The 22,502-nt window shown below is 52.1% G+C and overlaps 7 protein-coding genes across 7 annotated transcripts; 5 read left to right on the plus strand and 2 right to left on the minus strand.

The window, feature by feature from the left end:
• Positions 1-538: 538 nt before the first annotated feature.
• J4E84_000915 (uncharacterized protein) lies at positions 539-2,722 on the plus strand (the record flags this gene model as incomplete). The annotated part of the gene is made up of 3 exons (XM_049383550.1): positions 539-858; positions 910-1,781; positions 1,830-2,722. 3 exons carry the CDS (start codon positions 539-541, stop codon positions 2,720-2,722), a joined length of 2,085 nt encoding a protein of 694 aa, XP_049249068.1.
• Positions 2,723-3,424: 702 nt separating this feature from the next.
• On the minus strand, positions 3,425-3,629 carry J4E84_000916 (uncharacterized protein; the record flags this gene model as incomplete). Its single annotated transcript, XM_049383551.1, has 2 exons — positions 3,425-3,501; positions 3,554-3,629. 2 exons carry the CDS (start codon positions 3,627-3,629, stop codon positions 3,425-3,427), a joined length of 153 nt encoding a protein of 50 aa, XP_049249069.1.
• A 1,759-nt stretch (positions 3,630-5,388) lies between these two features.
• Positions 5,389-6,135, plus strand: J4E84_000917 (uncharacterized protein; the record flags this gene model as incomplete). The annotated part of the gene is made up of 1 exon (XM_049383552.1): positions 5,389-6,135. The coding sequence occupies one exon, from the start codon at positions 5,389-5,391 to the stop codon at positions 6,133-6,135; it is 747 nt and encodes a 248-aa protein (XP_049249070.1).
• A 414-nt stretch (positions 6,136-6,549) lies between these two features.
• Positions 6,550-7,620, plus strand: J4E84_000918 (uncharacterized protein; the record flags this gene model as incomplete). Its single annotated transcript, XM_049383553.1, has 1 exon — positions 6,550-7,620. The coding sequence occupies one exon, from the start codon at positions 6,550-6,552 to the stop codon at positions 7,618-7,620; it is 1,071 nt and encodes a 356-aa protein (XP_049249071.1).
• Positions 7,621-9,892: 2,272 nt separating this feature from the next.
• On the plus strand, positions 9,893-12,577 carry J4E84_000919 (uncharacterized protein; the record flags this gene model as incomplete). The annotated part of the gene is made up of 4 exons (XM_049383554.1): positions 9,893-9,906; positions 9,992-10,132; positions 10,249-10,824; positions 10,873-12,577. The coding sequence occupies 4 exons, from the start codon at positions 9,893-9,895 to the stop codon at positions 12,575-12,577; spliced, it is 2,436 nt and encodes an 811-aa protein (XP_049249072.1).
• Positions 12,578-18,320: 5,743 nt separating this feature from the next.
• Positions 18,321-19,441, minus strand: J4E84_000920 (uncharacterized protein; the record flags this gene model as incomplete). The annotated part of the gene is made up of 2 exons (XM_049383555.1): positions 18,321-19,217; positions 19,268-19,441. The coding sequence occupies 2 exons, from the start codon at positions 19,439-19,441 to the stop codon at positions 18,321-18,323; spliced, it is 1,071 nt and encodes a 356-aa protein (XP_049249073.1).
• An 822-nt stretch (positions 19,442-20,263) lies between these two features.
• On the plus strand, positions 20,264-21,791 carry J4E84_000921 (uncharacterized protein; the record flags this gene model as incomplete). Its single annotated transcript, XM_049383556.1, has 2 exons — positions 20,264-21,716; positions 21,769-21,791. The coding sequence occupies 2 exons, from the start codon at positions 20,264-20,266 to the stop codon at positions 21,789-21,791; spliced, it is 1,476 nt and encodes a 491-aa protein (XP_049249074.1).
• Between the last annotated feature and the right edge of the window lie 711 nt (positions 21,792-22,502).

Here is a 22,502-nt window from a genome sequence, read left to right on the forward strand (position 1 = left end):
CAGTTGAGTATGGGAACGGTATCAATGCTCGAAAACAATTAATATCTCGTAGTTGCTACGCCCAGAACACATCCACGACTCGCGAGACATAGCGTCAGTGTGCATGTGACACCCAGGATCCGGTTTTCCGTAAGCGAAAACGATCATTGCAAGGGTGCCAACCGGAGTTTCAGATCTGGGGAGTCGAGGTCGCTCCCTGGAGCATGTCTCCCTAACGGCCTCGCCCTACATGCTGTACGTTTCGTGAGATCCTTACGATCGCTCGTTAACCTCTGTAGTCCAAACACTGACTGGCGTTAGTGGACCGTCCCCGCGAGCGTTACTCGCGCGTGCGATGCGAGTGAGTCGTCTTGGGGGAAAGGGGGTGGTAGTGGTTGCGGCGCAATATGACGTCCCCCAAGACAAAATTCCAGGCTTGTAAAAGCCAATCCTCAGCCGCCAGACTGCATTGGGCCACGGCCGTTTCCAAGTCATAAAGACATGTTTATCGGGAATTGCCCTGGGGTTTGCGTTCCCCATCCTCAATTCCGTGGTCGTTATGGATTTACAGAGGTTGAAGACGCGTATCGCGCGCGCCAGAGGTGCCGGCGCGACATCTTCAGGCTCCGGCGCGGGTGAGCTGCATGCTCCACAGCAGTCTCAGGCACCCCACGATAACTCCAGCACGCATGCCGTCAACGAAGGAATCCAGAGCGCCGAGCCTGGGACGAATGCGCAGGACTTTGGAGCAGCCGCGGACCAACCAACGCAACAACCTGTCATCGAACCGCCTACCTCGTTAGAGTCATCCATCGATGCTGGCCAACATGTCCCCAAGCCCACCAGGGCAACCGATCCCTCGTCGCATGTCACGTACAGGTATGTTCTAGGCACGAGAAAGAGGAGAGTGCGATGCTGACCTTTGTCAAGTACTCTTGCCGCGCAACGAGCAAGAAGCAGCTCCGCGCCGACCAAACCCCAGCAATACCCACGACGACCGCAAGTCGGCCGTCAAGCCAGTATCGGCATACGGCGTATGCCCTCATCCAACGCCCTAAGACAATCCGCACAGCAACCACAGGGTTCTATAATAAGAGCGAGCACGCCCTTGCCTGCGCTGGACGAGGAGGCAGAGCTGGGACAATTTTCCTCCGCCAACGGGAGCCAGAGTACCCTCAACAATCCAGAGCCGGACAGAAGCCGACTACGGAAGGTCAAGAGCGCGATACAGACTAGAATACCCTTTTGGGGCACGAAGGAAGAGGAGAAGTCGCCGACGACAAGCGCTCATGCTCCTGCTCCTGCAGTGGAAGACGGCATGTCGTCTAACTATACCTCAGGCATGGTCGATGTCCTCGACACCATCGACCCCGAAGTCGCGACACTTACTTCCTTGACGAATATGCAAAACTCGCTCTTCATTCCGAACCTACCATGGCTGAACCGCCGGCCCACTTACAACCTAAAGCGACGGAAGAGCGAGACCGACAGTCTGGAAGAGATCAACCGCATACTGGAACCCGCTCGTGCTGCTCAGGCCGAGGCGGAGGCAGAAGCTCAGGCGGCCCAGGCGGCTCCCAGATTCCAGCGCTCGGCGACTGAGACCACGACGGCCACTATGATGACGATAGATTCGCAGCTTACTGAGTCGCGCTTCGCTGTTCTTCCTGAGGATACTGACTTGTCTGGGTGGAGCGTCGAAGACAAGAAAGAGGTGAACGACCACGTACGGCACATGCTCCACTCAAGACGTTCCAAGATGAAGCGCTCGCTCAAGGGATTCGGCATGTATGTCAGGAGACGTAAGTATCTGTACCACTATATTCTCAACTATTACTGACAATCTACAGCACTTGGCTTCCTAGTCACCCTCTACGCCTTCCTCATCACCGCATTCGGCTTGGCCTGGGTGCTCTTCCTCATCGGCTGGGCCAATGTCGGCGGACAGCAGATCTACGTCGTCCATGTCATCGACAGTGTCCTTGTTGCTCTCTTCGCTGTTGTAGGAGACGGCCTAGCACCCTTCCGCTGTGTCGACACATACCACATGATCTACATTGCTCACTACCACCATTTCACATGGTCTCGTCGTAAGAAGGACATGCTTCCCGACCTCACCGATCATAATGACCTCCCTGCCGAACACGCTCCTGTATCTGGACCACGCGCTATAGACCCAAGCGATCCTGAGAAACAATGGGAATTCACCGTGTTGACTCCAAAGCAGCAAGAGAAGCTCGAACATCACCAAGCCAAATTCTGCAAATCACACTCCTTCTACAAACCCCACGAGACGGAGACCCATTACGCCTTCCCTCTCCGCTTCCTTGTCGCCATCGTCGTACTTCTAGACTGCCACTCTCTACTCCAGATATCCCTCGGCGCGTGCACATGGGGTATCTACTACAAGGTTCGTCCCTTTGCTATCACCACTGTTATCCTCTGCTGCTCTATCGCCTGCAATGCAACGGCCGGTCTATTGATCTGGTTGGGTGATAAGAGGACGAGGAAGAAGGACGTCGTAGAACGCATGAACAGGCAAGAATTGACTGGAGAAGCCATCAAAGAAGTGGAAAAGAAGAAGCAGAAGGAAAAGGAGAAGGAAAGCGAGGCCGAATCTAGCGGTGCAGATGAGGGCAGGGACAGGGAAAGAAGGAGGATCAGTCTGGATGCTTTCAGACCGGGGAAGAATGCGGAGAAGGAGAAGGAGAAGAAGCAGCAGAGCGAGAGTGCATACCCCTAGGAGGAAGTAATGGTTTTGCATAGTGCCTGACCGACATGTTGCTGGCATTTTCATCTTGCACATTTTTCTTGGAAGCGTTCAAGCGTTTATATACCTATGTAGCGATGTGGTCATGTTGGACTTAACTAATTACGCATTTTTCTTCTTTTTCACAGTCTGTACTTTGGCAGTGAGGGGTAATGTTCGAGTTCCTTTGCTGTGGTGGCGTGAAATACCAACACTGCTCAGGCAGAAATGTTGTCTGCATCTAGTATCGTATCTGCACTCAATATGTGAGCGCGAGAGCGGATCTCAAAGGTCTAGTTCTGCGGTCTAGATGAAGGCCCACTGGCAAGCACCTTTCCACGTTAGGTCAACGCGAGGCTATCGAGGAACGAATGGTTCTAGACCAATTCCATGAGTATCATTGCCACAGGGTGGATAGAAAATCCGCAATACCACAAGGAATAAGGGCGAGCACCGTAGAGTATAATGAGTGAGAAAGAAAACATGGAACGTGGAGAGTGATTCAAGCCCATCACACCGTGATGCTTTGTCAATTGTCTTGTATTACTTGAATGCACCCAGAACGGACGCTTCTATATCGTTTCGGCACCGCCGTTCTGCGATGACCATTGTATCCTCCGATTCCTTCTCCTCCAGTCACAACTCGTGGTAATCTTGCTCCTCCATCTGCTACGTCTTCTCATGGGTATAAACTTTCTAGCAGCCCTCGATCTGCTCAACACCGGCGGTGGTGCCCTTGACACACATGCCATGGTTCTGACGGACGGCAACTGCTACTTCTTGTTAGTCTTTGCTCCTGGTCATCGATTTGGAAAGAAGACATACCGTCGTTGGCGACAGGTGCGGCCATGGCGAAAGCGGCCATGGAGACGATGGTGGCGATGACAGCGGAGAACTTCATTTTGAAATAGTGTTTAGGTGATTATTGAACTCGGAGAGTAGATGTAGAAGAAGCGTAGAAGGTAGTTGTAAACGTGGTAAAGTCGCCCGGCGACAAAGAGTGAATGTATAGAAAGGTTGGAAAACAAGAAGATTGACTTGAAGAAGTTGACTTGATGGTGAGCTTGAAGTAAGGAAAGCGTCTACTAGCCTGAGGATACTTCCAACTTATAGCCTGCCAGCCACGGCGCATCTGACATACAGGCACACCGCCGTCGTCGTCATCAGGCGCCGTTGTCAATCACAAAGTCATCCTGGTACCTTACTTTGTGCCTCGCGCTGAGAAGGCTGAAACCGGAGTCTAGACTTTCCTGCCTGTTTCTTGGTACTGTATTAGCGAAAGGAGTACGATCTGCTCCATAGCAACGGCGGGGAGTGGAGCGGTCTGGTTCTGCGGGAAGGGCACGGCCGGGGATGAGGTGTGTTGAAGTGTGTCAAAAATGTCGGAGAGATGTCGATGCTTTCCCAAAGAACGGGAGACGCGCGGCTTCTGTACCCAAATCCTTATGGGGTATGACGATGATGCAATGGAATATGTAGTATCGGCTTGATTTCGATTATGTAGGATTGCCTTCTGTGCTAGTCAACGTGAGCAGACTTCGGTATCGTCGAAGAAGGCATCCAGCCTGCTCTCACATTCATCCTTCTCCCTTGGTGAGGAGACTCGTTAAGATACTGTAGTACCGTATAAGCACCGTGATGCAGAGCGGTTGGAGTGAGATGAAACGGTACTCAAACTCAGCCGAAACTCGGAAGAGCACTTCCCTTGGCAACGATCTCAGAGATCACAATGCGATGCGAGCAGTCGCCCAGTACCATCTGTTGACCTGCGCTCTTTCCAAAACGTCGATACGCGTAAGCCTGGGGCAGAACTCGTCGTTGTTGGTGCAATGATGGTCGTTCGCCCGTGACTGTCCCGAGGTTGCGACCTCGGGAGTGTTGAACTGGTCAGCTGGCGCTAGCCGTTTGTGGACACTTCGCTTCGCCGCAGACTTCAGACATATCTTGAGGATTGCCCTTTGACAATAACATGACGTTTCTGCGACTTTTAACCATCAACTTCACGTAGTTCGAGAGACGATGCTCTGTTCCCGGTCTGTGAGACCGCACTTTTTGACTACCGGCGCTTCGTGGACGGCACATTTGATCACTGTTATTCTTCGCAGTTTCCTCGTCTCGTCTCTGGATTCTATCAAGTTCCCAGTGTTACAATATCGATATTTCACGGCTGTACGCACTTTTGATCTACAGCGAAAACTTTCGCTGGTAACATGACACCCTCCTTCCGTCTCCGTGATGCGACATCTCAGCGCTATCGTGATACGAATCTCTTTAGCAACACCGATGCGTATACTAATTCTGATCAAAACCTGAGTGACCTTCCGGAAAACTCAAGTGTTCTCAGGTGAAAAAAAGGTGACAACCTTGGAAGAAGGTGAGGAAGGAGCGGAGAGCGAGGAGCTCACATCTCCGAGCAGTGAAAGCGGGCGAGGTCGCGCCTGCCGCCTATCAAGATGACACTGGAGCTCACCTGGGCAGCAAGAAGCCGTTCATAGCCGTCGTCAGTGGTGAGGGCGCGTCATGCTGAAATTCGGAAGCGGAGGTGAAGGTGAGAGCTGATCGTAGACGACCGCGCTTTCCCAGTCAACAACTCCTACCCTTCTGTTCGACAGTCGCCCCGCACAATCTCACCTAACTGGCAATCACGACCCACAGAAACTATGGATATTTTCGTATCTCAGCTCCCGGGGCTCTCTGTCGCTACGCATCTATCGAGAGAGCTAGCAAAGGACGACGACGAGAATATGCCCGACAACAAAAGCTGGCGCTTGGGACACAGCAAGCAGCCAAAGAAGCCTCCGAGAACATCTACCCCGCTCAAGATTGACGTCGACACTCCTGTAGGCACCGATGACTCGAGTGATCGTCGGCTTCAACTTACCTGGCGGAAGACACGACAGAGCAGCAGACCACAGACTCCTGTAGGCGGTGCGCACACCACGCCTATCGCCGAAGACGCAGATGACGCACCAAGCGAACGTTCAGATACCCCAGCCCTACGTCGAGACTCGAAGCCCAAGCTCGCTCGCTACACGTCGCTCTTCGCCAACTTCAAAGAGACAGCCAAGGAGCCCGAGTTCGCGTTTTCTGCGCCATGGGGTGAAGATGCACCAGCGCCCTTCCAGACCTACATAGATCCGCTCGACGTCGTAACATCTGTCCGATCGCATATGATAACAACTTCCTGGCCGATACCAATGGAGCACAATAGCGGCCTCTTCCGTGTGTTCGAGGACTATCGCAAGGTACGAGAGCAGAAGGAGTGTCTCAGTGAAATGCTGGAGGAGACACTCAAGGATTGGAGAAAGGCCGAGGAGCACTGGACACGCTCAAGAGATCGTTACGGTGCGGAGATACGGCGCTTAGAGCTACTCATAGCTCGTGGGGCCAGTGGCATGACTGGGTGAGTACCTAGGTAGTGTCCAATCTTTTGCTCTTCCTTTACTAACAGAAAGAAGACTCATACAGGCTCGTCAAGACAGTATTGTGCGGCGTCATAGGAAGACCATTTCGCACGACAGTTTCCCGCCGAAATACGACTTCTTCTCACACGCGCAACTTGACCAGGAGATCAAGTTAATGAGTCAGAGAGGTGAGTCTTTAGGTGTACTGTGTACTTCTCGTTGCCGCATACATAAGTCTCTCGCGTGACCACTCTACCGCCGATAGTACCGCGAAGATATTCTCGGTATACTATCGTGGTGGCGGCGAAATACGTTTGCTTACTGTCCTCTCCCGAACCAAACCAACTCACACACCTTGCGTACGTTAGCTGACCTTGTGCAGCGCTTCTGAACCGGCCGTCGTCCCCCTCTGGAAAGATGGCCGTCCTGTCAACGCAGTTCACGAACGACATGGAAGAGTTGCCTGTAGGCAATCCACCGCAGACTAGCAAGAATCTTACATTGTCGCGCAAAGTCCAGAGCGAGCTCAATCTCGTTGCCATTCAGAAGACGAGGCCCTCTCGATCTTTCACTAGTTCGGTCGCTTCTGGCTTCTCGGGAGGATCTGGCGACCCTTTGCCTGACGAGATGACGATTCTGGAGCACACCGGCATGGAGCCAGCCACCGAATGCGAAGCTCTTATCGCTCTTCGGGCACTCGGTACACTTGTCGCAAGACGTCGAGGTCTAGAGGTGAACAGCTTCAATCATGGTCTCATGATGCTGTTCTCGCAGACTAGATCGGCAGAGAAGTTGACAGCACATGTCGAAGAGGATGATACCCAGACCCCACGTCAAAAAACCAGCTCTGACAATGGAACGTACGAGTATTTCGACCAAGGCCTTGCGCCGCGGCATACCCTCCGAAAATTCCAGTCGCAGCCCCAACTCAACACAACCCAAAAGCATCGCCGACAGTTTTCTTTCGAGCCTGGGGCTGACCAGCTTGAAGCACTCACGGAGGAATTGAAAGCGCTTGATGGAGAGGCCAATGAGAGTGGTTCTGATGATTCAGACACCCCCCTTCTCATGCGTACTGGGCGCCCGGCGCTTGATACGCGATCAATCAGATCGACTTCATCGTCCCAAACTCTGGGTGCGGACTTGGGCAAGCATTCAAAGATTCCCAGCCCTGTCCAATCCTTGGGTCGTAGCCGTCGAGCAGATTCCGCTTCGAGCATCCAGTCGGTCTATGCCAGGCCTCAGGACAGTCGCCGTGGGTCAAGCTCAAGTGTTATTACGGCATTCCGCGAAAATTCGATCGGAAGCATGCGACCGGAGCTTCAGAGCAGGAACAGTTCTATCAACAGCCTGCGTATGCCAGACTCTCCGTCGGCATTGAGGAACCAACATAGTGGAACAGGACTGCGTAACACGATCACGGCTATTGCAGCAGCGAGGGCTGCAAGTGATGCAAGTCAATCATCGTCACTGGTCAGCTCAAGGTAGTCCGAGGCTTTCGCTTCCGCGAGTGAACAATTCACAAGGTTCGGTAAGGCCGGGCGATGATGTTCTGAAGAAAACGTCATCGGTTTGATGAATGGAGGTCTGATATACTCGTGATCGAGATCTTAGAGTTATGTTGGGCAAATCGGGCAGCGATTGGTGTTTCATGCCGGTTACTCAGCGCGTCGGTTTGAGTTTGATTCGACTGTCAGACATGGTGCGGTACCACGCATTCTAATCGCCAACGTCAGAAAGGATAATTGATTCACTATGAAATGTCCCGACCGGAGCGTTCACACCGTTACAACAGATGGTGGGGTCATGCTAAATCCCGTATGCTTGAAAGAGAATAATTCGACAGTTATTATCAAGTGCGTCTGTCACAGCTTTGTGATGATGGAGTTTGTGTCAGTCTAAGATTGCAGTGCTTTTCACGTAATAACCAAAATTAGTCGCGTCAATTAGCGAGATGACAGCCTATGGCTAAACTGGCAGCTCACATCAGACGACGCAACTGCTGCTGCTCCCGCAAAGCGCTGTCACAATGACAAGGCGGCGTCGAGAGGTGAACCTATCCGGACGCGGTTGTACGGAGGTGACCTCACTCTAGAATGTTTATGGCCAATGCATCGCTCAGGAGGTACGGCTATTGACACTACGCCAGAGCACTGCGCTACTCGGCTGGACTCTGAACATGTTCGAATCTAATCGCAACATCTAGTCATGAACAAGGCCTTTCCAGCTCCTTCCATTCTGCAAGCCTACGCGTCGTTCGCTATCTACTCTGTTCTGAGGCGTGATCAGCAAGGTGTGGCGTTGAGTGTGGCGAGTGCGAAGATGTGCCACAGTCGGGCGATCATTGCCGAGTTGACTGAAAGGTTTCTGCCACCTGATAATGCGCGAGGCGTGTTATTCGTCGAGAGTTCCCGTTGTCGATCACCGTCTGTAACTGTTGCCACACTTATTTTTACACAAGGATCGCTGCGTCAGTGGAATCCTCCGTTGGACCTACCGGACGAGGCTTCCCCAGCAGTGCGATTGGCCGTGTCGGACTAGCATTCCATGCAACAGCCAGCAGTGCGGTTGGTGTAACTGCATAAGGCAGTGACGTTCGCTCTTGTGGCTGCAATGCGTTTACGGCTCCAGATGCAAAGCCCAAGCGCCTGGCGATGACGAAAGCCGTTGATGGTTCAGTCGGTGGATAGAAACGCGTTCGGGATAACGCCCGCTAACCACTCCTTAATCTCGGCCTGACAGGTAGTGAAATAACGTTAAGAATTAAGTCTTCCGAGTAAGCGCAAGCGACACAGGGCCAACGGGCGTCAGTGGGATTGGCCTGGGCGATAGACTTTGACGAATTGGCGGGGTGGCATCCTCGTCTCTGATCCGGCGCTCGAACGCAGGGGAAGGCGGCCGGCAGTAGACTGGAATGGTAGGGCGAGCAGCGGCAGAGACGTCTGCCGCGTGGAATACAGGAGCGCGACCAGGGCTTTGCAGTCTCGGGACACAAGTGGAAACGGGAGCTGGCCGGCATATGTCATTTCGCATTGAGGCGCCAACGCACACCGTAGGCGCCGCAACAGTCTCTGGTGACAAAGGGGGCATAGTGTGCGAGCAGCGTCTGTCGCGACGAGCAAATTGCGGGCAGGGCACGGAATACTCATCAAGCCACTGGAGCCGCGCACGAGCGCCTCGCACTGGTGTAGCAACTGGAGTGGATTCGAGAAACATCGGGCTGGGTCCGCGCGATCCAGCATCCATGGGCGGATGTGCGCTTGGAGTGCGGGATGGCGACAGATGCAGCGACTATCAGCTCCCCATGCGGCCGTGAGGGCTTCTGGCCGGCTCGCGCCTGCCGTAGGGTTGTGGCTGTGCAGGCCGGGCGGTGGGTGATCAGTCTGGCAGCACGTCGCGCACAGAGTAGGGCGGCGGACCAAAGCCGCCTAGGGCCATGCAAAACCGTAGCGTTAGAGCAGCAGGGACCGTGTGCCTAGACCCGACGCTCCACCCATGCCCACGCGCGGCCCTCTTGCAATTCCGTCAGGCCCTGTGGATGCTCTGAGAGCTAGCTGCTAGCTAAAAGACGTCTGACCACCGGCCCTGGACATGTGTGGCTTGACCCCAAAGGCTCGTCTTTCTCGTGGCAGCTGCTCTCCGTATCTCATAACCCAGGGCCGCCGCACGCCTTGCTGCTCAGTCTCCGACCATTTCCCACCGACCCGCCAGATGCAATCGCAAGTGCTCATCACCTAACTCCGCGAGTGCGTCCGATGCCATGTTTCGAAATAGGTACGTCGTCCCGCCCGCGCCCAAGCCCGCATGTGATTTGCGCGCGTCGCGTTGCATGTCATCAAGTACATACTGACTTGCGCAGACTCAACAGCCAAAAACCCGACGGAAAGCTCCTCGAGGACTTCAAGGCCACGTTCCCCCATCTGCAGCAGCGTTCGCACTCGATTGCTGGGCCGCCCGGCCACACGCTCGCAGATGCGCTTGATGTCGCGCACCCCTCCCGGTACGTCTTTCCGAGATCCCCCCATCCCATGTCACTCGGCACCATCACCAACGTCAACAACGCCGACGCCCAATTTGCACCTGCACCCAACATTTTGCTAACTCCATGTTTTCCAGCCACCTCGACCATGAGGACATCAAGGACCAGGACCCGACTCCGCGCGGGAACAATGAGCCGTGGAGGTTCACGCCTTCACTGCTCGACCCCAACAGCTTCGCATTCACCTCTTTCGCAAACCAACCGCCGGGCTACTACACCCCGACGCCCGGCGGCACCAACACGCTCTACCACAGCCAGGCCGGCGACCTCCACACGCCCGGCTTCAGTTTTGGCCTAGGAACTCCCCTCTCGCTTCCCACTTCAGAAGGCGCACTGCACGCTGGCCAGGTCGCGCCTGCCAACCATCTCCATGGCTTCAATCCCCACGCCCTGGGGTCGCATCACTTCCAGAACGTCAATCCCTTTGGCATGCAGCCGCAGCATTCCCAATCATTTGCACCGCACCAGTTCACGCACCAGCCTTCTGCATTCGACCAGGGCAACATGACGCAAACCCACCAGGACTCGTCTATGGACAACATGGTCCCCGAAGTCGAGATGCAAGAGCAGTCGCCTCTGATCGGCTACGCACCCCATTCCTACGACGGCATGGCGGCTGCAGTCGCACCAGCACCCCCTCCACCCAATCAAAAGTCGGTCACCCCATCTGCATCACGCCATTATTATACTGACTCTTCCAGCTTCCGCTTCCATGTTACTCTGAATGCTCCAACGGCCATGATCAAGCAATCAGACGAAGTCCCTGTGACCTACCTGAACAAGGGACAGGCCTATTCCATCTCCCTGGTAGACACGGCGCCTACGCAAGCACCGTCTCCATCGACCAAGTACAGGACTTTCATCCGCATCTCGTTCGAAGACGAACAGCAGCGCCAGCGACCAGCATCCTGCTGGCAACTGTGGAAGGAGGGCCGCGGAACCAACGAGGCCCACCAGCGTGGTGGGCGGCTTCAAGCAGTTGAGTTTGTGGACCCCAGCCAAGTCAGCGGCGGTGAGATCCAAGGACGACCCAGGGTTGAACTCGAATCTTCCTCGTTCGATGGCTTCGTGGTCACCTGGACACCAACCCACAACTCCTCACCCGAGTGCTCCTTGGCCGTGCGTTTCAACTTTCTCTCCACCGATTTCAGCCATTCCAAGGGCGTCAAGGGCATTCCCGTCCGGCTATGCGCGAAGACCGAAATGGTCACAGAAGCCACTGGATCGTCGCCCCAAAAGCCAGATGGTGAGCTCTGCTACTGCAAAGTCAAGCTCTTCCGCGACCACGGTGCCGAGAGGAAGCTCTCCAACGATGTTGCCCACGTCAAGAAGACCATCGACAAGCTAAAGCAGCAGATCGCACAGGTCGAGTCTGGCATGAAGGACTTTGGCAAGCGGAAACGCAGTGGATCAATCTCCAAGGGCAGTATGAGCCAACGACCCGGGAAGGTGCCGAAACACAAGAGGACCTGGTCCATGTCTTCGACAAGCGACAACCAAGGAGGCCGCGCACCCGCCGAAGAAGACCTTCACATCAAGCTCGCCTCGCTCCAAGACATGTTCAGCTCTACCAGGCCTGTCAGTGTCCTATACCTCAAGGGCGAGGACCAGGACGATCCAGACCTCCACCCAGTGATCCTCGGCGCTACTCCTCAAGAACTCTCCAAGCTCGACACCAACGTAGACGCGCCTATGTGGGAGGCTCCCGAGTCGCAGACAGCAGCATCGTCTGTTGTGTCGCCAACCCCCAGCTCTCAGTCTCTCCATTCCGAGAAGCGCCGGACTACCTCCTTCCAGCGCCCGGCGCCCTACCAGCCACCATCGCGTATGTCCTCCAATGAATGGCGCAGCATGCCACAGACGGCCACAGGTGATCTCAAAGGGATGCATGGCGTCCAAGGCGGCGCAGACGTTCCAACCAAGGTTCAACGGCCATATTCTGATGACCACGCACTGTCTGGTTGGATTGAAGCCCTTGGGGTTGATCAAACCTACCAACCGCCTCCAGAGCCGATGCTGAAGCCCGTCGCCTGCTTCTTCGTTCAACCGCGGCTCGCTGGTCGGCAACCCGACGACAACTACTTCCGCGCAGTCTACCTGATGGAGCGTACTGTAAAGGAGCTCGTGGCAAGCATCGCAATGAAGATCAAGATCGAGCCAACGAAGGTTACACGGACTATCCGCGTTAACCAGAAGGGTCTGCAAATTTTGATGGACGACGATGCCGTCAACAGAATACCCGAGCAACAGGATATGACTGCCGAGTTTCACGAGATTGGTACGCCGCCGGTGCATGCCATGAAGCGCGAATGGGACGCGGGTCCTACCGACATTCAAGTTGATGGCGACATCAGCGTCACGGAAAATGTTCATTCGACCGGTTACGAACTTCGCCTTCTCTTCTAGGCTTTTATGCCTATTGCTCGCCTGCGAGACGCCGTTCCTTCAACATTGATACCCTGTTTCGGTACTTCACCGATTGTCACGACCCTTTACTATTCGTACCCTGGAGCTTTGCATTGGTCTCCATGGGCTGCCGATGCTTCTGAACTGGCATCACTTGATTCGATTTCACCGCCTGGCGTTCAACGCCTTTCGATACCACGCGTCCATTGGGAGCGTTTGCTGCATTTCCTTTGTTGATACCTTCTACTCTTCTTCTTTCCGGTGCGACGACGATACCCATTATACTACTACCATTTCACCTTTCAAGCGGCTAAGATTGCAAAGCAACGATCTATCATGAAGACATAGCGAGATACACGCGCGACACGAGGGAGTGTTCGGACTGTAATTTCTTTACTACATACATCGAGGATGGCAACTCTGTCCACTACAGTGCGCATGCCCAATATCCTCTGCGAGCCTAATCAAACCTTTTCGCTCTGAAGTTTTCGCTCGCGATCTTTCGACATCTCTTCCCTGTACAATTTTCGTCAGGTCCACGCTCTCACCCTGGCCGACCGAAGCAGGGCCGCTCGCCGCGGCCCATCTCCACTGACGTTGTGACATAGCGATGATCGTTACATCCCCCCCGTCCGCCTCCCAAGTTAGAAACCTTGTTCCGACCGTCACCATCACGGCAGATTTCTCCATGTCAGACCCATCGAGTGATATTTCAGTCTCTTGGCGTATAACAAGCATCCGACACGCTATTGTCTCCGGAGATTACGCACGCTGCTATCCAAACAGGGGCTCTGGAAAATGGGTGGCTTGCGCGAGTAACAACTGACACATTTACGAAAGGGCTATTGCGATGATTGCCATCGGTTTCGCTTTGCAAAACATAGAGTTCGACAATGTTGACACAGTGTTTGGTACACCTGTCAGCGATTGGGCGGGGGCCCCTGCCACGCGAGTAATTGAGGGGGCTGGCGGGAAGTGTGGGTATGGTAGCCGATACCGATAGCACAGGGACCCGACCCAAAGGATTGTGCGGCCGAGCCTTGATGTCATACTGCAGGAAAGGACTCGCGAATCATGACCATGGTACACCCAAAGAAAACGATAAGTCAGACCGAATGAACAGGGTCCAAAAGATGCGTTGGCATTTACAGAGGACGCGTCAAATGAGAACGGACCGAACGGATCTACTCGCAGGTCTATTGCTGAGTAGCTGCCTCACTCAATCGCAATTATGAAACGCCAATCCATCGTACCGATTGCAGCTCCAACAAGTAGTCTAGGGCATTTGCAGTATCGGAGCAAGCGCCATGCAGGTGTGGCGTGATGATACAAGGAAAAGATACATATTTGCGTATTTTCGCAAGCAACTGGGCTTGCCGTCCGGACGATTGCAAAGGAGAGTGTTCCGGTACTGCCGTTGCTTCTCCCGTAGCTGTACTCAAACGGGAGAAACAGCTCGCTAGCACAACGGAAAGCTAGCCGACGTGCTCCAACAAGTTCGCCACCGTTCGCAACGCTGCAGAGCCTATCGCGGACCCCGAAGACCCTCCCTTCCAAGCGCGTCACGGAGCGAAGGTGCAACATGAACCGGAACCGACTACATAAGCATCCGAGCGATCGACCACTTTACTACGTTGGAATGAGGCGTTCTAATCATAGCGGCTGTGTAAGCTATCTGAGAAAACCGTTATGTGACAGCCAATGAGCATGCTGGATCTGCACGGAGATCGACATATTGTCTACTCAAGCGAGACGGGAAGTGGCGAGTGCTTGTGGCTGGACCCTTCTTCGCCACAGCTTCGGGAACGCTGGTATGTGCCACATGGTGGAACACGTCCGACCAGCTGACGCAGGTGTCATGCGCACATGGATGAACTGTGACTCACGGCCGACAGATGTATGGAGCATTTTTCTTTCCCCGTCTTATGAGGCATCAAAAAGGTTAGTCAATGCCCCAGTGGTGCATCTTGACGCAAGTGTACCGAGACGCAATCCGAAGGAGTTTGCACCGCCACAGATAGGTGTTACGTACCCCTCGCAACGACGTTGATCAATTCACATGCCAACATGCTTCATCTGCAGCAAGCGCAATTCCAATTCCAGGAGACTCGGCGACATATCAATCTTCTCTGCAATCTAGATTGTTGGTACCCCGCTTCTGCCGTAGGGTAAGCATATCAGCCGTAGTTTGCAGATCCTAGCGTATGCTGGCTACTGTGTACTTTTGCTTAATCTGACTCTGCAGCCCAATTGCCAGACGGAACGCCTCCGATGACACAGAAGCAATGGTGAGCTCGCACAGCCACTGTGCTGAAACAGCGATGAAATGCCGCTCTGGATGGGCCTATGAGAGTCGCTAGTAGTTCGCACTCTGCGCATTACGGTAAGTCCCATCTGGGCATCAAGCAGACTAGGAAGATTGTCAATGCTGTTACGTGGAGGTTAGGTATTGCGATTTGTGCTAGATCGAGGGGTTGTGCGAAGCAGTCTAGCTTCACAACATGGGTACACTTATGCATTCCTGGAAGGTAGGATCGTGTCTCGTGAGCGCCAAAAACGAGATGGTGCATGTTTGGTACGCATCCACACGCTAGAGCATCGGGAGGACTACCGATCCCAGATCCAAATCCCGCGCAACAAGAACTACTAAGATGGTACCATGTCTTCACAAAAGTCGGCTTTACTATCGGACCGTCAACAATGCAAATCTGAAGGAGAAGCCCCGTATTGCGATCATATGTGAATCGATCATGCATAATGAAGTCACCGGATTTCGGATGAGATTCTGCGTGGGTGAAAAAAAAAGCGGGATCAGCAATTTCCCTAGCCCCTGTTCGCTTCTCGTTCACGAGGGTGCGCACGAGTGGCTCGAGCATGGATGGCGCCCACCTGTCACCCAAATTACCGCGGAAAACAGAGGCCGAAAAAACGTCTTCATGCCCGCTGTCACAGAGACGTTTGCACTTTGCTCCACGATGACTTCATACATGCGGTCAGAAAAAGCTCCTGATCACCCACAAGTGTTTCAGGATAGACAGGCCAGGCTTGCACTTGATGGAGATCTGGCCAGCACAATTCGGCGCCGTCTCCACAGCTCGCTTCCCACAGCCCGGTACCTGTAAAGCAGCAGTCAGCCAGCGCGAGATCTCCCACCCGCCGCTCTGCATTGGCAAGGCTACGCGCGCAATCGCGATCGCATCCTCCGGCTGAAATGGTAGCAGCAAAGCACCTAATATCCCTCGAATCAAAACAACGCGTTTGGGATCGTGGTTATCTCGTTTGCGACTCGCAACGAATCAAGGGCCTGGACAAAGCTGTCATGCGCATCAGCCACTGACGCAGGCCTGGAAGACTGCCGAGTGGGCGCATTGGAGAAAAGCGACAATGTAAGGTGTGAGACTGTTCCTACAGGAGCCACGTTGATGCATCTCTGCATTAGCCCCGTGTGCAGCTGTTCATGTTTCGATCCCACGGTGTGCGTTGCTGCAAGGTTATCCTCAAGGTAGTCACCTGCACGGTACTTGGTTTTGACAGCGCCAGGACGCGTGCTCCATCCGGCAGTCCCTTTCGGAACTTTGGCATACATACGGCGATTCTTCCATGCACCTGCTTTTTGCTTCTTCCAAGGTTCTATCTTTGATCTCCGAAGAGGACCATGGGGGGCTAGTTGTTGAATACGGGTGTTGTGCTTTTTCGGTGACCTTCAGCTGATGCGGCCTCGCGGCCATGAATCTCGTACAGACATGCTCACCCATGTGCTGATACTGCTATGATCGCTTTGCTGTCAGATTCTCTCGGCGGAAGCGCCAGGACGGGAAGATCCCCATTGTCATATTGAGCCATATTATTGTACATGGTAACGTTGCCCTGGAATCCTTCGTTCAAGCGCACGTGCACGAACCCCCAGCCTTTCAATACCACTGCTCCGATAAGACCTTCTTTGTACTTTTCCGATGTCCAATATCCCACATTTACTCCCTTCGGAACAGTGTCTCCGAGAGTCGGGTCAAGATTCCATTTGGGACGCTGCACTGACGAAAGGAGATCGGACGCGTCTTGCGATAGCCGGGTTATCCTGACCCAAAACCTGGCTTGTGGATGATGTGTTGCGCGGGATGCATGTGTGGGCCGCATGAGGCGTGCGTGCATGTGTGGAGCGGAGCTGTGCGGAACCAAGGTATTGACATATCCTAAAAGTAACGTATGATGTTGGCCTGTATACCAGACACAGCGGCCTCGAGCCCTAGTTTGTGTTATACTTTGTAGAGATAAAATTTTGTTCTATCTAATTAATTACTAATAATACTACTAAACTTAATAATTTTAGTAAGTTAACTAGCCTACTAACGCTAAATCTATAATATATAGCTTATTTATTTTTATAATAGTAATAATAATAGTAAAGCTATAATTACTATCTTTAATAGCTATTTATAATACTATACTAGATTTATATAACTATTTTTCTAACTTCTATAGTAGTATTAGACTATATAATAATTATATTTAGTCTTTTTATTTATTACTATATATAAGTAATAATATTTATTTTAATTATAAAATACTTTTCTTTTCTTAGAGATACTTTTTTACGTCTAGTTCTATAGTATTATATTTTTTTACTTTTCTTACTATTACCTATAATACTTTAATATACTATATTACTAGCGCTCTTTCTTATTTATTAGACTAGCTATTACTTTAGTATACTTCTAAAATAATTATATTTAGTATAAAAGTATTAACTATAGTAGTAATTACTTCTACTTTATTATTTTTATTCTTATAGTAACTAATATAACTAATATTTCTAATATTTTAAAGGCGTATATTAGTAAAGTAGTTATAGATCTAAATATTACTAAAGTTTATAAAGTACTTAGAGACTTAATCTAGTAGAGATAAAGTAAAAGTAAAAGCGTTAAAGATCTAAGCTATAAAACTAATATAAATACTTAAGATAAAGTTAAAAAAAGTAAGTCTTAATAGAGGTAGTACCTAAAGTCTTTATAGTATAGAGTTAGAGTCTTTAGACTTATACTAAAACTAGCTTTTACTTTTATAAGTCTTTTAGCTAGCTATTTTATAAAAGCTTTTAAAAAGTAAATATTTATAAAGAGTTTTAATATTATATAAGTATAAGAGAAATAGTAGTAGTAAAAGAATATATACTAACTTATACGTAAAAATATATAGTATATTTACTTTATAACTTATTCTAATAGTTCTTTAACTAATAAGCTATAGTTATATTACTATTTTATCTAAATTTTAAAATAATAAAGTAATTATATTACTTATATAGTAATTTTTTTTAAAATAAGCTACTTACTAAAGTATTAGCTACTAAGCTAAGAAAGCTTAGTACACTTTTACGTACACCTTAAATATAAAGTATATATTAAACTTTAGTTTACGCCTTTATAAGATACTTAGTAGAGGGTAGTTACTTATTTAAGACTTAATTTTTTTAGACTTAAGATACCCCTATACGCTGTTTATAACAAAACATACTAGACACAGGTGCACCGCTACAGGTGAGAGGGACTCTTTGCAGACATGGGCCAAAGGATTGAATAAACACGAGAGACCGACAAGGCTTTGGATAATGTATGGCTAAGGGGGCATGCGTCTCGTAACGAGGCAACACCTGACCGGTATGCGTAGAGGCCGGTTCATGCTCAGCATGTGCACCTCTCTCAGGACATCAGGTTGATGACTGCGGTAGCAGTTTGCAACGCCCTCAGTCATCCAGCTCTCGTCCAAAGTCAATTAACCTCAACCTCCTCGCATCTTTCGGATGGAACTGCGCAATCTTCGCCCTGATCAAGAAACGTGAAGCAGCAGAGTCTCGCTCCAGTTGAAAGTATGCCTTTCCACCTCCTGGTCCCATCAGAGTAGCAAACAGATTCTCAATCAACTGTCGCATCTCTGCATCCGCAGCTTCAGCCTCAGTAGGCGGCTCTTCCTCCTCCTCTTCAGCATCGAGAGAAGCCTTTTTGCCCCAAATCTCATCGATCCTGCGCTGTCGCGTCTTGTCTGAGACTGGTTTCTTCGATGACTTTGCGCGTCCTTTCTTTGTGAAACCGGCAGCAAGAGTATCGTCCTCTATGTCAAGCATGTCGCCTACGACAGGGCCGCCGAGCTCTTCTGCTGCAAGCATGCTAGAGAGGTAGTCATTGATGAAGTTGTTCATAGCTTCTCCCAGACGCTGCATCTCCGCGTCGTAGTTCTCCTTCTTTGCGCGCTTTGCTGCGATGAGTTCTCGCGCAAGTTGAGCAGGAGTCTTCTGAGAGCGATCTTCATGCTGAGAGCGTAGCCGTCTGATGCGATTCTGCATTGCCTGAGTGAGAAGGTGGGCATCGTGTAAGTTGGCTTCTTCGCGACGAAGCGTGGCCTCTTTTGTGCCGAGTTGGCTCTGAGTGCTTGCAATGGCTTCCTTCGTTCCTTGGACATTCTGTTGAAGTGTGCGTGCTGCTAATAATGCAGGCAGAACTGATCCTTGGGCGGGGAGGTACGTTGCTGTTGGCTTCAACTGTTTGTACGCGTCTTTGACGGCTGCGAGCTGCTGAAGCTTCTGACGCGGATCTTCCGATGCATAGGCGGCCGTCTCTATATCAACATGTGACTGAGATCGCAACTTTTACTTTGTCAGTATCATCCTTTCTAGACGCGTCTTTATCGCGTTACCTTGTCAAGCGCTGCTTGTTGTTCTTTCACGCGTGCCTGCAGCTCTTTCACTGTCTGCTCCAGACGCGCCTCGGTGCTGGACGCGTCAAAGTCGACGACATCGTCCTGCAGGCCCCGAGCTCCTTCGACATACTCGCGTATCTTCCTGAGACTCTCACTCTGTAGTTGCGCCATTTCTCCGAGCGGCTGGCTGTGAGTTCAAGTGCGGTCCACCGATGTCGCTAACGGGCCAGTGGTGCCTGGCGAGCGAGGAGGGCTTCACCCCTTTCAACTGTGTACTCACTAAGGCTCCCGCTGCACCGCAAGGAACTCAACAGTCTCTCAGTCGCCGTGCTACCGGTATTTACAGACAAAGTCGTAGTACCACACGTGACGCGCCAAGACTTAGCGCCGATCTCCCCGCGATAGCTCCATTTTGCATCGTTTGCGCCTCCTCCCTCGCGACAAACGACCTGCTGTTATCAACCATCGCCCACAGTTCCTTCTCCATCGCGGCCCACCCCTTCTTCTAACATTGCTTTCTCGTTTGAGAAGGAAAGCGCGCAACCTCGAGCTCTCCGCACCTGAGACGCCGGACCGTTGCCGAGAAGGTTTGACGAGCGAGCTTTCTTTACTTGGGCCAGTTTCTTCCTCTGTCGACCTCACCTCGTCCCAAGAAACACACACCCTTTCCGACTCTCCCGCTCCATCACAAGCACCATCATACCCGATTCCTCGCTTCCCGAGGCCTCTCTCCTCCGACCACTGCACCCTCTGCACGCTCCAAACTCCTTCAAGCTCCCGGCGACCTTACCTCCTCGCACCTTCACCGTACTGTCGCGACTCCCTCCAGCCCGCCCTCACAGCACGCTTTCTTTCACGGCCCCCGCTGTACATAAAGTCGCAAATAATCGAGATCAATTGAACAAATCTCACCTTCCCGTTTGAACGCTCCTCGACTGTGAAGAGCGTGCATACCCGTTCCCAATTCAAGATCCACAACTCATAACAGAAAACATGTCCGCGTCACCCACCATCGCGGCTTCCTCGGCCAAGCGACCGCTCGAGGAACCCTCATCGCCTGCCGGACCCAATGACCAACCCGATGCCAAGCGTCCTGCTCTCGACAAGATGGTCAAGGAGGATGCGCCCAACCCAGACAACATCGACATCGCGCAACCAGTCCAGGCCGACGACATCGCCACGGAAGGCATCACACAAGAGGACGTAAAGGTGGTACCCGAAGTGGCTGAAGCTGCTGTCGAGAACGGTGCCCAGCCCATCCATACCGACACTGTTGTCCCAGACGCACCCTCTATCCTTGAGACTCAGCCTATCCAATCCACATCAGGTGCTAATGGTCGGCCTGTAAATCACAACCAGCAGGTGGACGAGACCAACTGGCTGCATGTGCGCGCTTGCATTGGCACCAGCGAGGCCGCTACCATCATTGGCAAGGGCGGAGAGAATGTGACTCAGATTCGTCGCTTGTCCGGCGCCAAGTGCACCGTTAGCGACTACTCTCGGGGCGCTGTTGAACGCATCCTTACTGTAAGCGGCCAAGTTGATGCTGTGTCCAAGGCATTCGGCCTCATTGTGCGCACCCTCAACCAGGAGGACCTCGAGACACCTTCTACATCCACCTCCAAGGCCTACCCTATGCGTCTTCTGATTCCTCACATCCTTATCGGTTCCATCATCGGAAAGGCTGGCGTTCGCATCCGCGAGATCCAAGAGGCTTCTAACGCTAAGTTGAACGCATCTGACACTCTCCTCCCCAACTCTGGCGAACGTTCGTTGATCGTACTGGGTGTTGCTGACGCTGTGCACATTGCTGTGTACTATGTTGCTCAGACCTTGGTCGAGCAGCTGACCGAGCGATTCGGTGGACCGGCTGCATCCCAATATGCAACCCGTAGTGGTATGGCTGCCAACGTCGTCCCAGGCGGCATGTCTGTTCAACCATACGTTCCCCAGCCCGCCGGAGGTCAGTACTCTCACCCACAGAACTTCCGTCGCCAAGAACCACCCCAGCGAACTCCTGCTCACGGAGGCTATGGTGCTCCGCACATGCAGCATGGACAGCCTCCACAGCAGTCGCCGTACGGTCACCCCAACATGCCTTACGGCGCTGGCTCGCCTAGCCGTGGTCCCTATGGTGGTCCTGCAGCGCCCACTCCTTACGGCGGTCACCCTGCTGCAGCGCCTGTTGCGCATGGCGGCGCCGCTCCACACGCAGCTGTTGGTGGCATGCCTGGCCAACCTCTTACCCAGCAGATTTTCATTCCCAACGACATGGTCGGTGCCATCATTGGCAAGGGCGGTGCGAAGATCAATGAAATCCGCCAGCTCAGTGGCAGTGTCATCAAGATCAACGAGCCCACCGACAACAGCAACGAGCGTCTTGTTACCATCACGGGTACACAAGAATGCAACCAAATGGCACTATACATGCTGTACTCGCGACTCGGTTAGTAGTGCATTCCATCACATAACACTCACAATGCTGACTATCTATGCAGAATCGGAGAAGCACCGTATCTAGTCGTAGGGTGCTATCGATCCAAAATCGCGACGACATGGTTTGTTGGCGGTCTGAGTCAAAGAACACAACACTGTAAGTCGGTCTACTGTCTTTGTGGGATGCATGTTATATTGGAGCACGGCGTAGCGGTATATTTAGTTGTCTCATGGTTTATTGGGTGTGTACTTTACGTGCTTTCTCCCCGACTGCTCTCGGCGAGAAAGAGCATCGCTTTGAGGGAACATGGCGATTACAGGGTTGAGGTGGCATGTGTCACTCCACGGGTCTTTCGCTGCCGATCTATATGATAGTAACATACCTGGTAATCTATCAAAAGCTTTCTGACTTCATCACTTTGTATGTGTGTTGAGTTGAGCATCTTTTTCGGCGATGAGCACAGACTCCTAAGTGGTGAGCGAGATGCAGAACCGGGTGTCAGAGTTATTCTCGTCTTATTGACTGGACTAAACACATCCAGCCTCCTGCCGTTGTTGTTTTCCCAAGAATCCGTAGTCGTGTCCTACGAATGAATAGCATCAATGTTTCTCCCACTACAGCGTCTATTCCTCAATCGACTCGTTCAATTTCATGTGGTTTCGAACCAACTCCTACCGTCATCGGTCATTATCTGCGGCTTAAGAGGACGACCACCTTGGAGGTTGCTAATGTTTGTCTGCCATTCGGCTGTGCGCTCAGCCCTGTAGAAGTCAGTAAAATGTCCGCTTGCGTTGT

Source organism: Alternaria hordeiaustralica (genome assembly GCF_023758085.1).
Source record: "Alternaria hordeiaustralica strain BMP 2776 chromosome Unknown scaffold_1, whole genome shotgun sequence".
Lineage (NCBI taxonomy): Eukaryota > Fungi > Ascomycota > Dothideomycetes > Pleosporales > Pleosporaceae > Alternaria > Alternaria hordeiaustralica.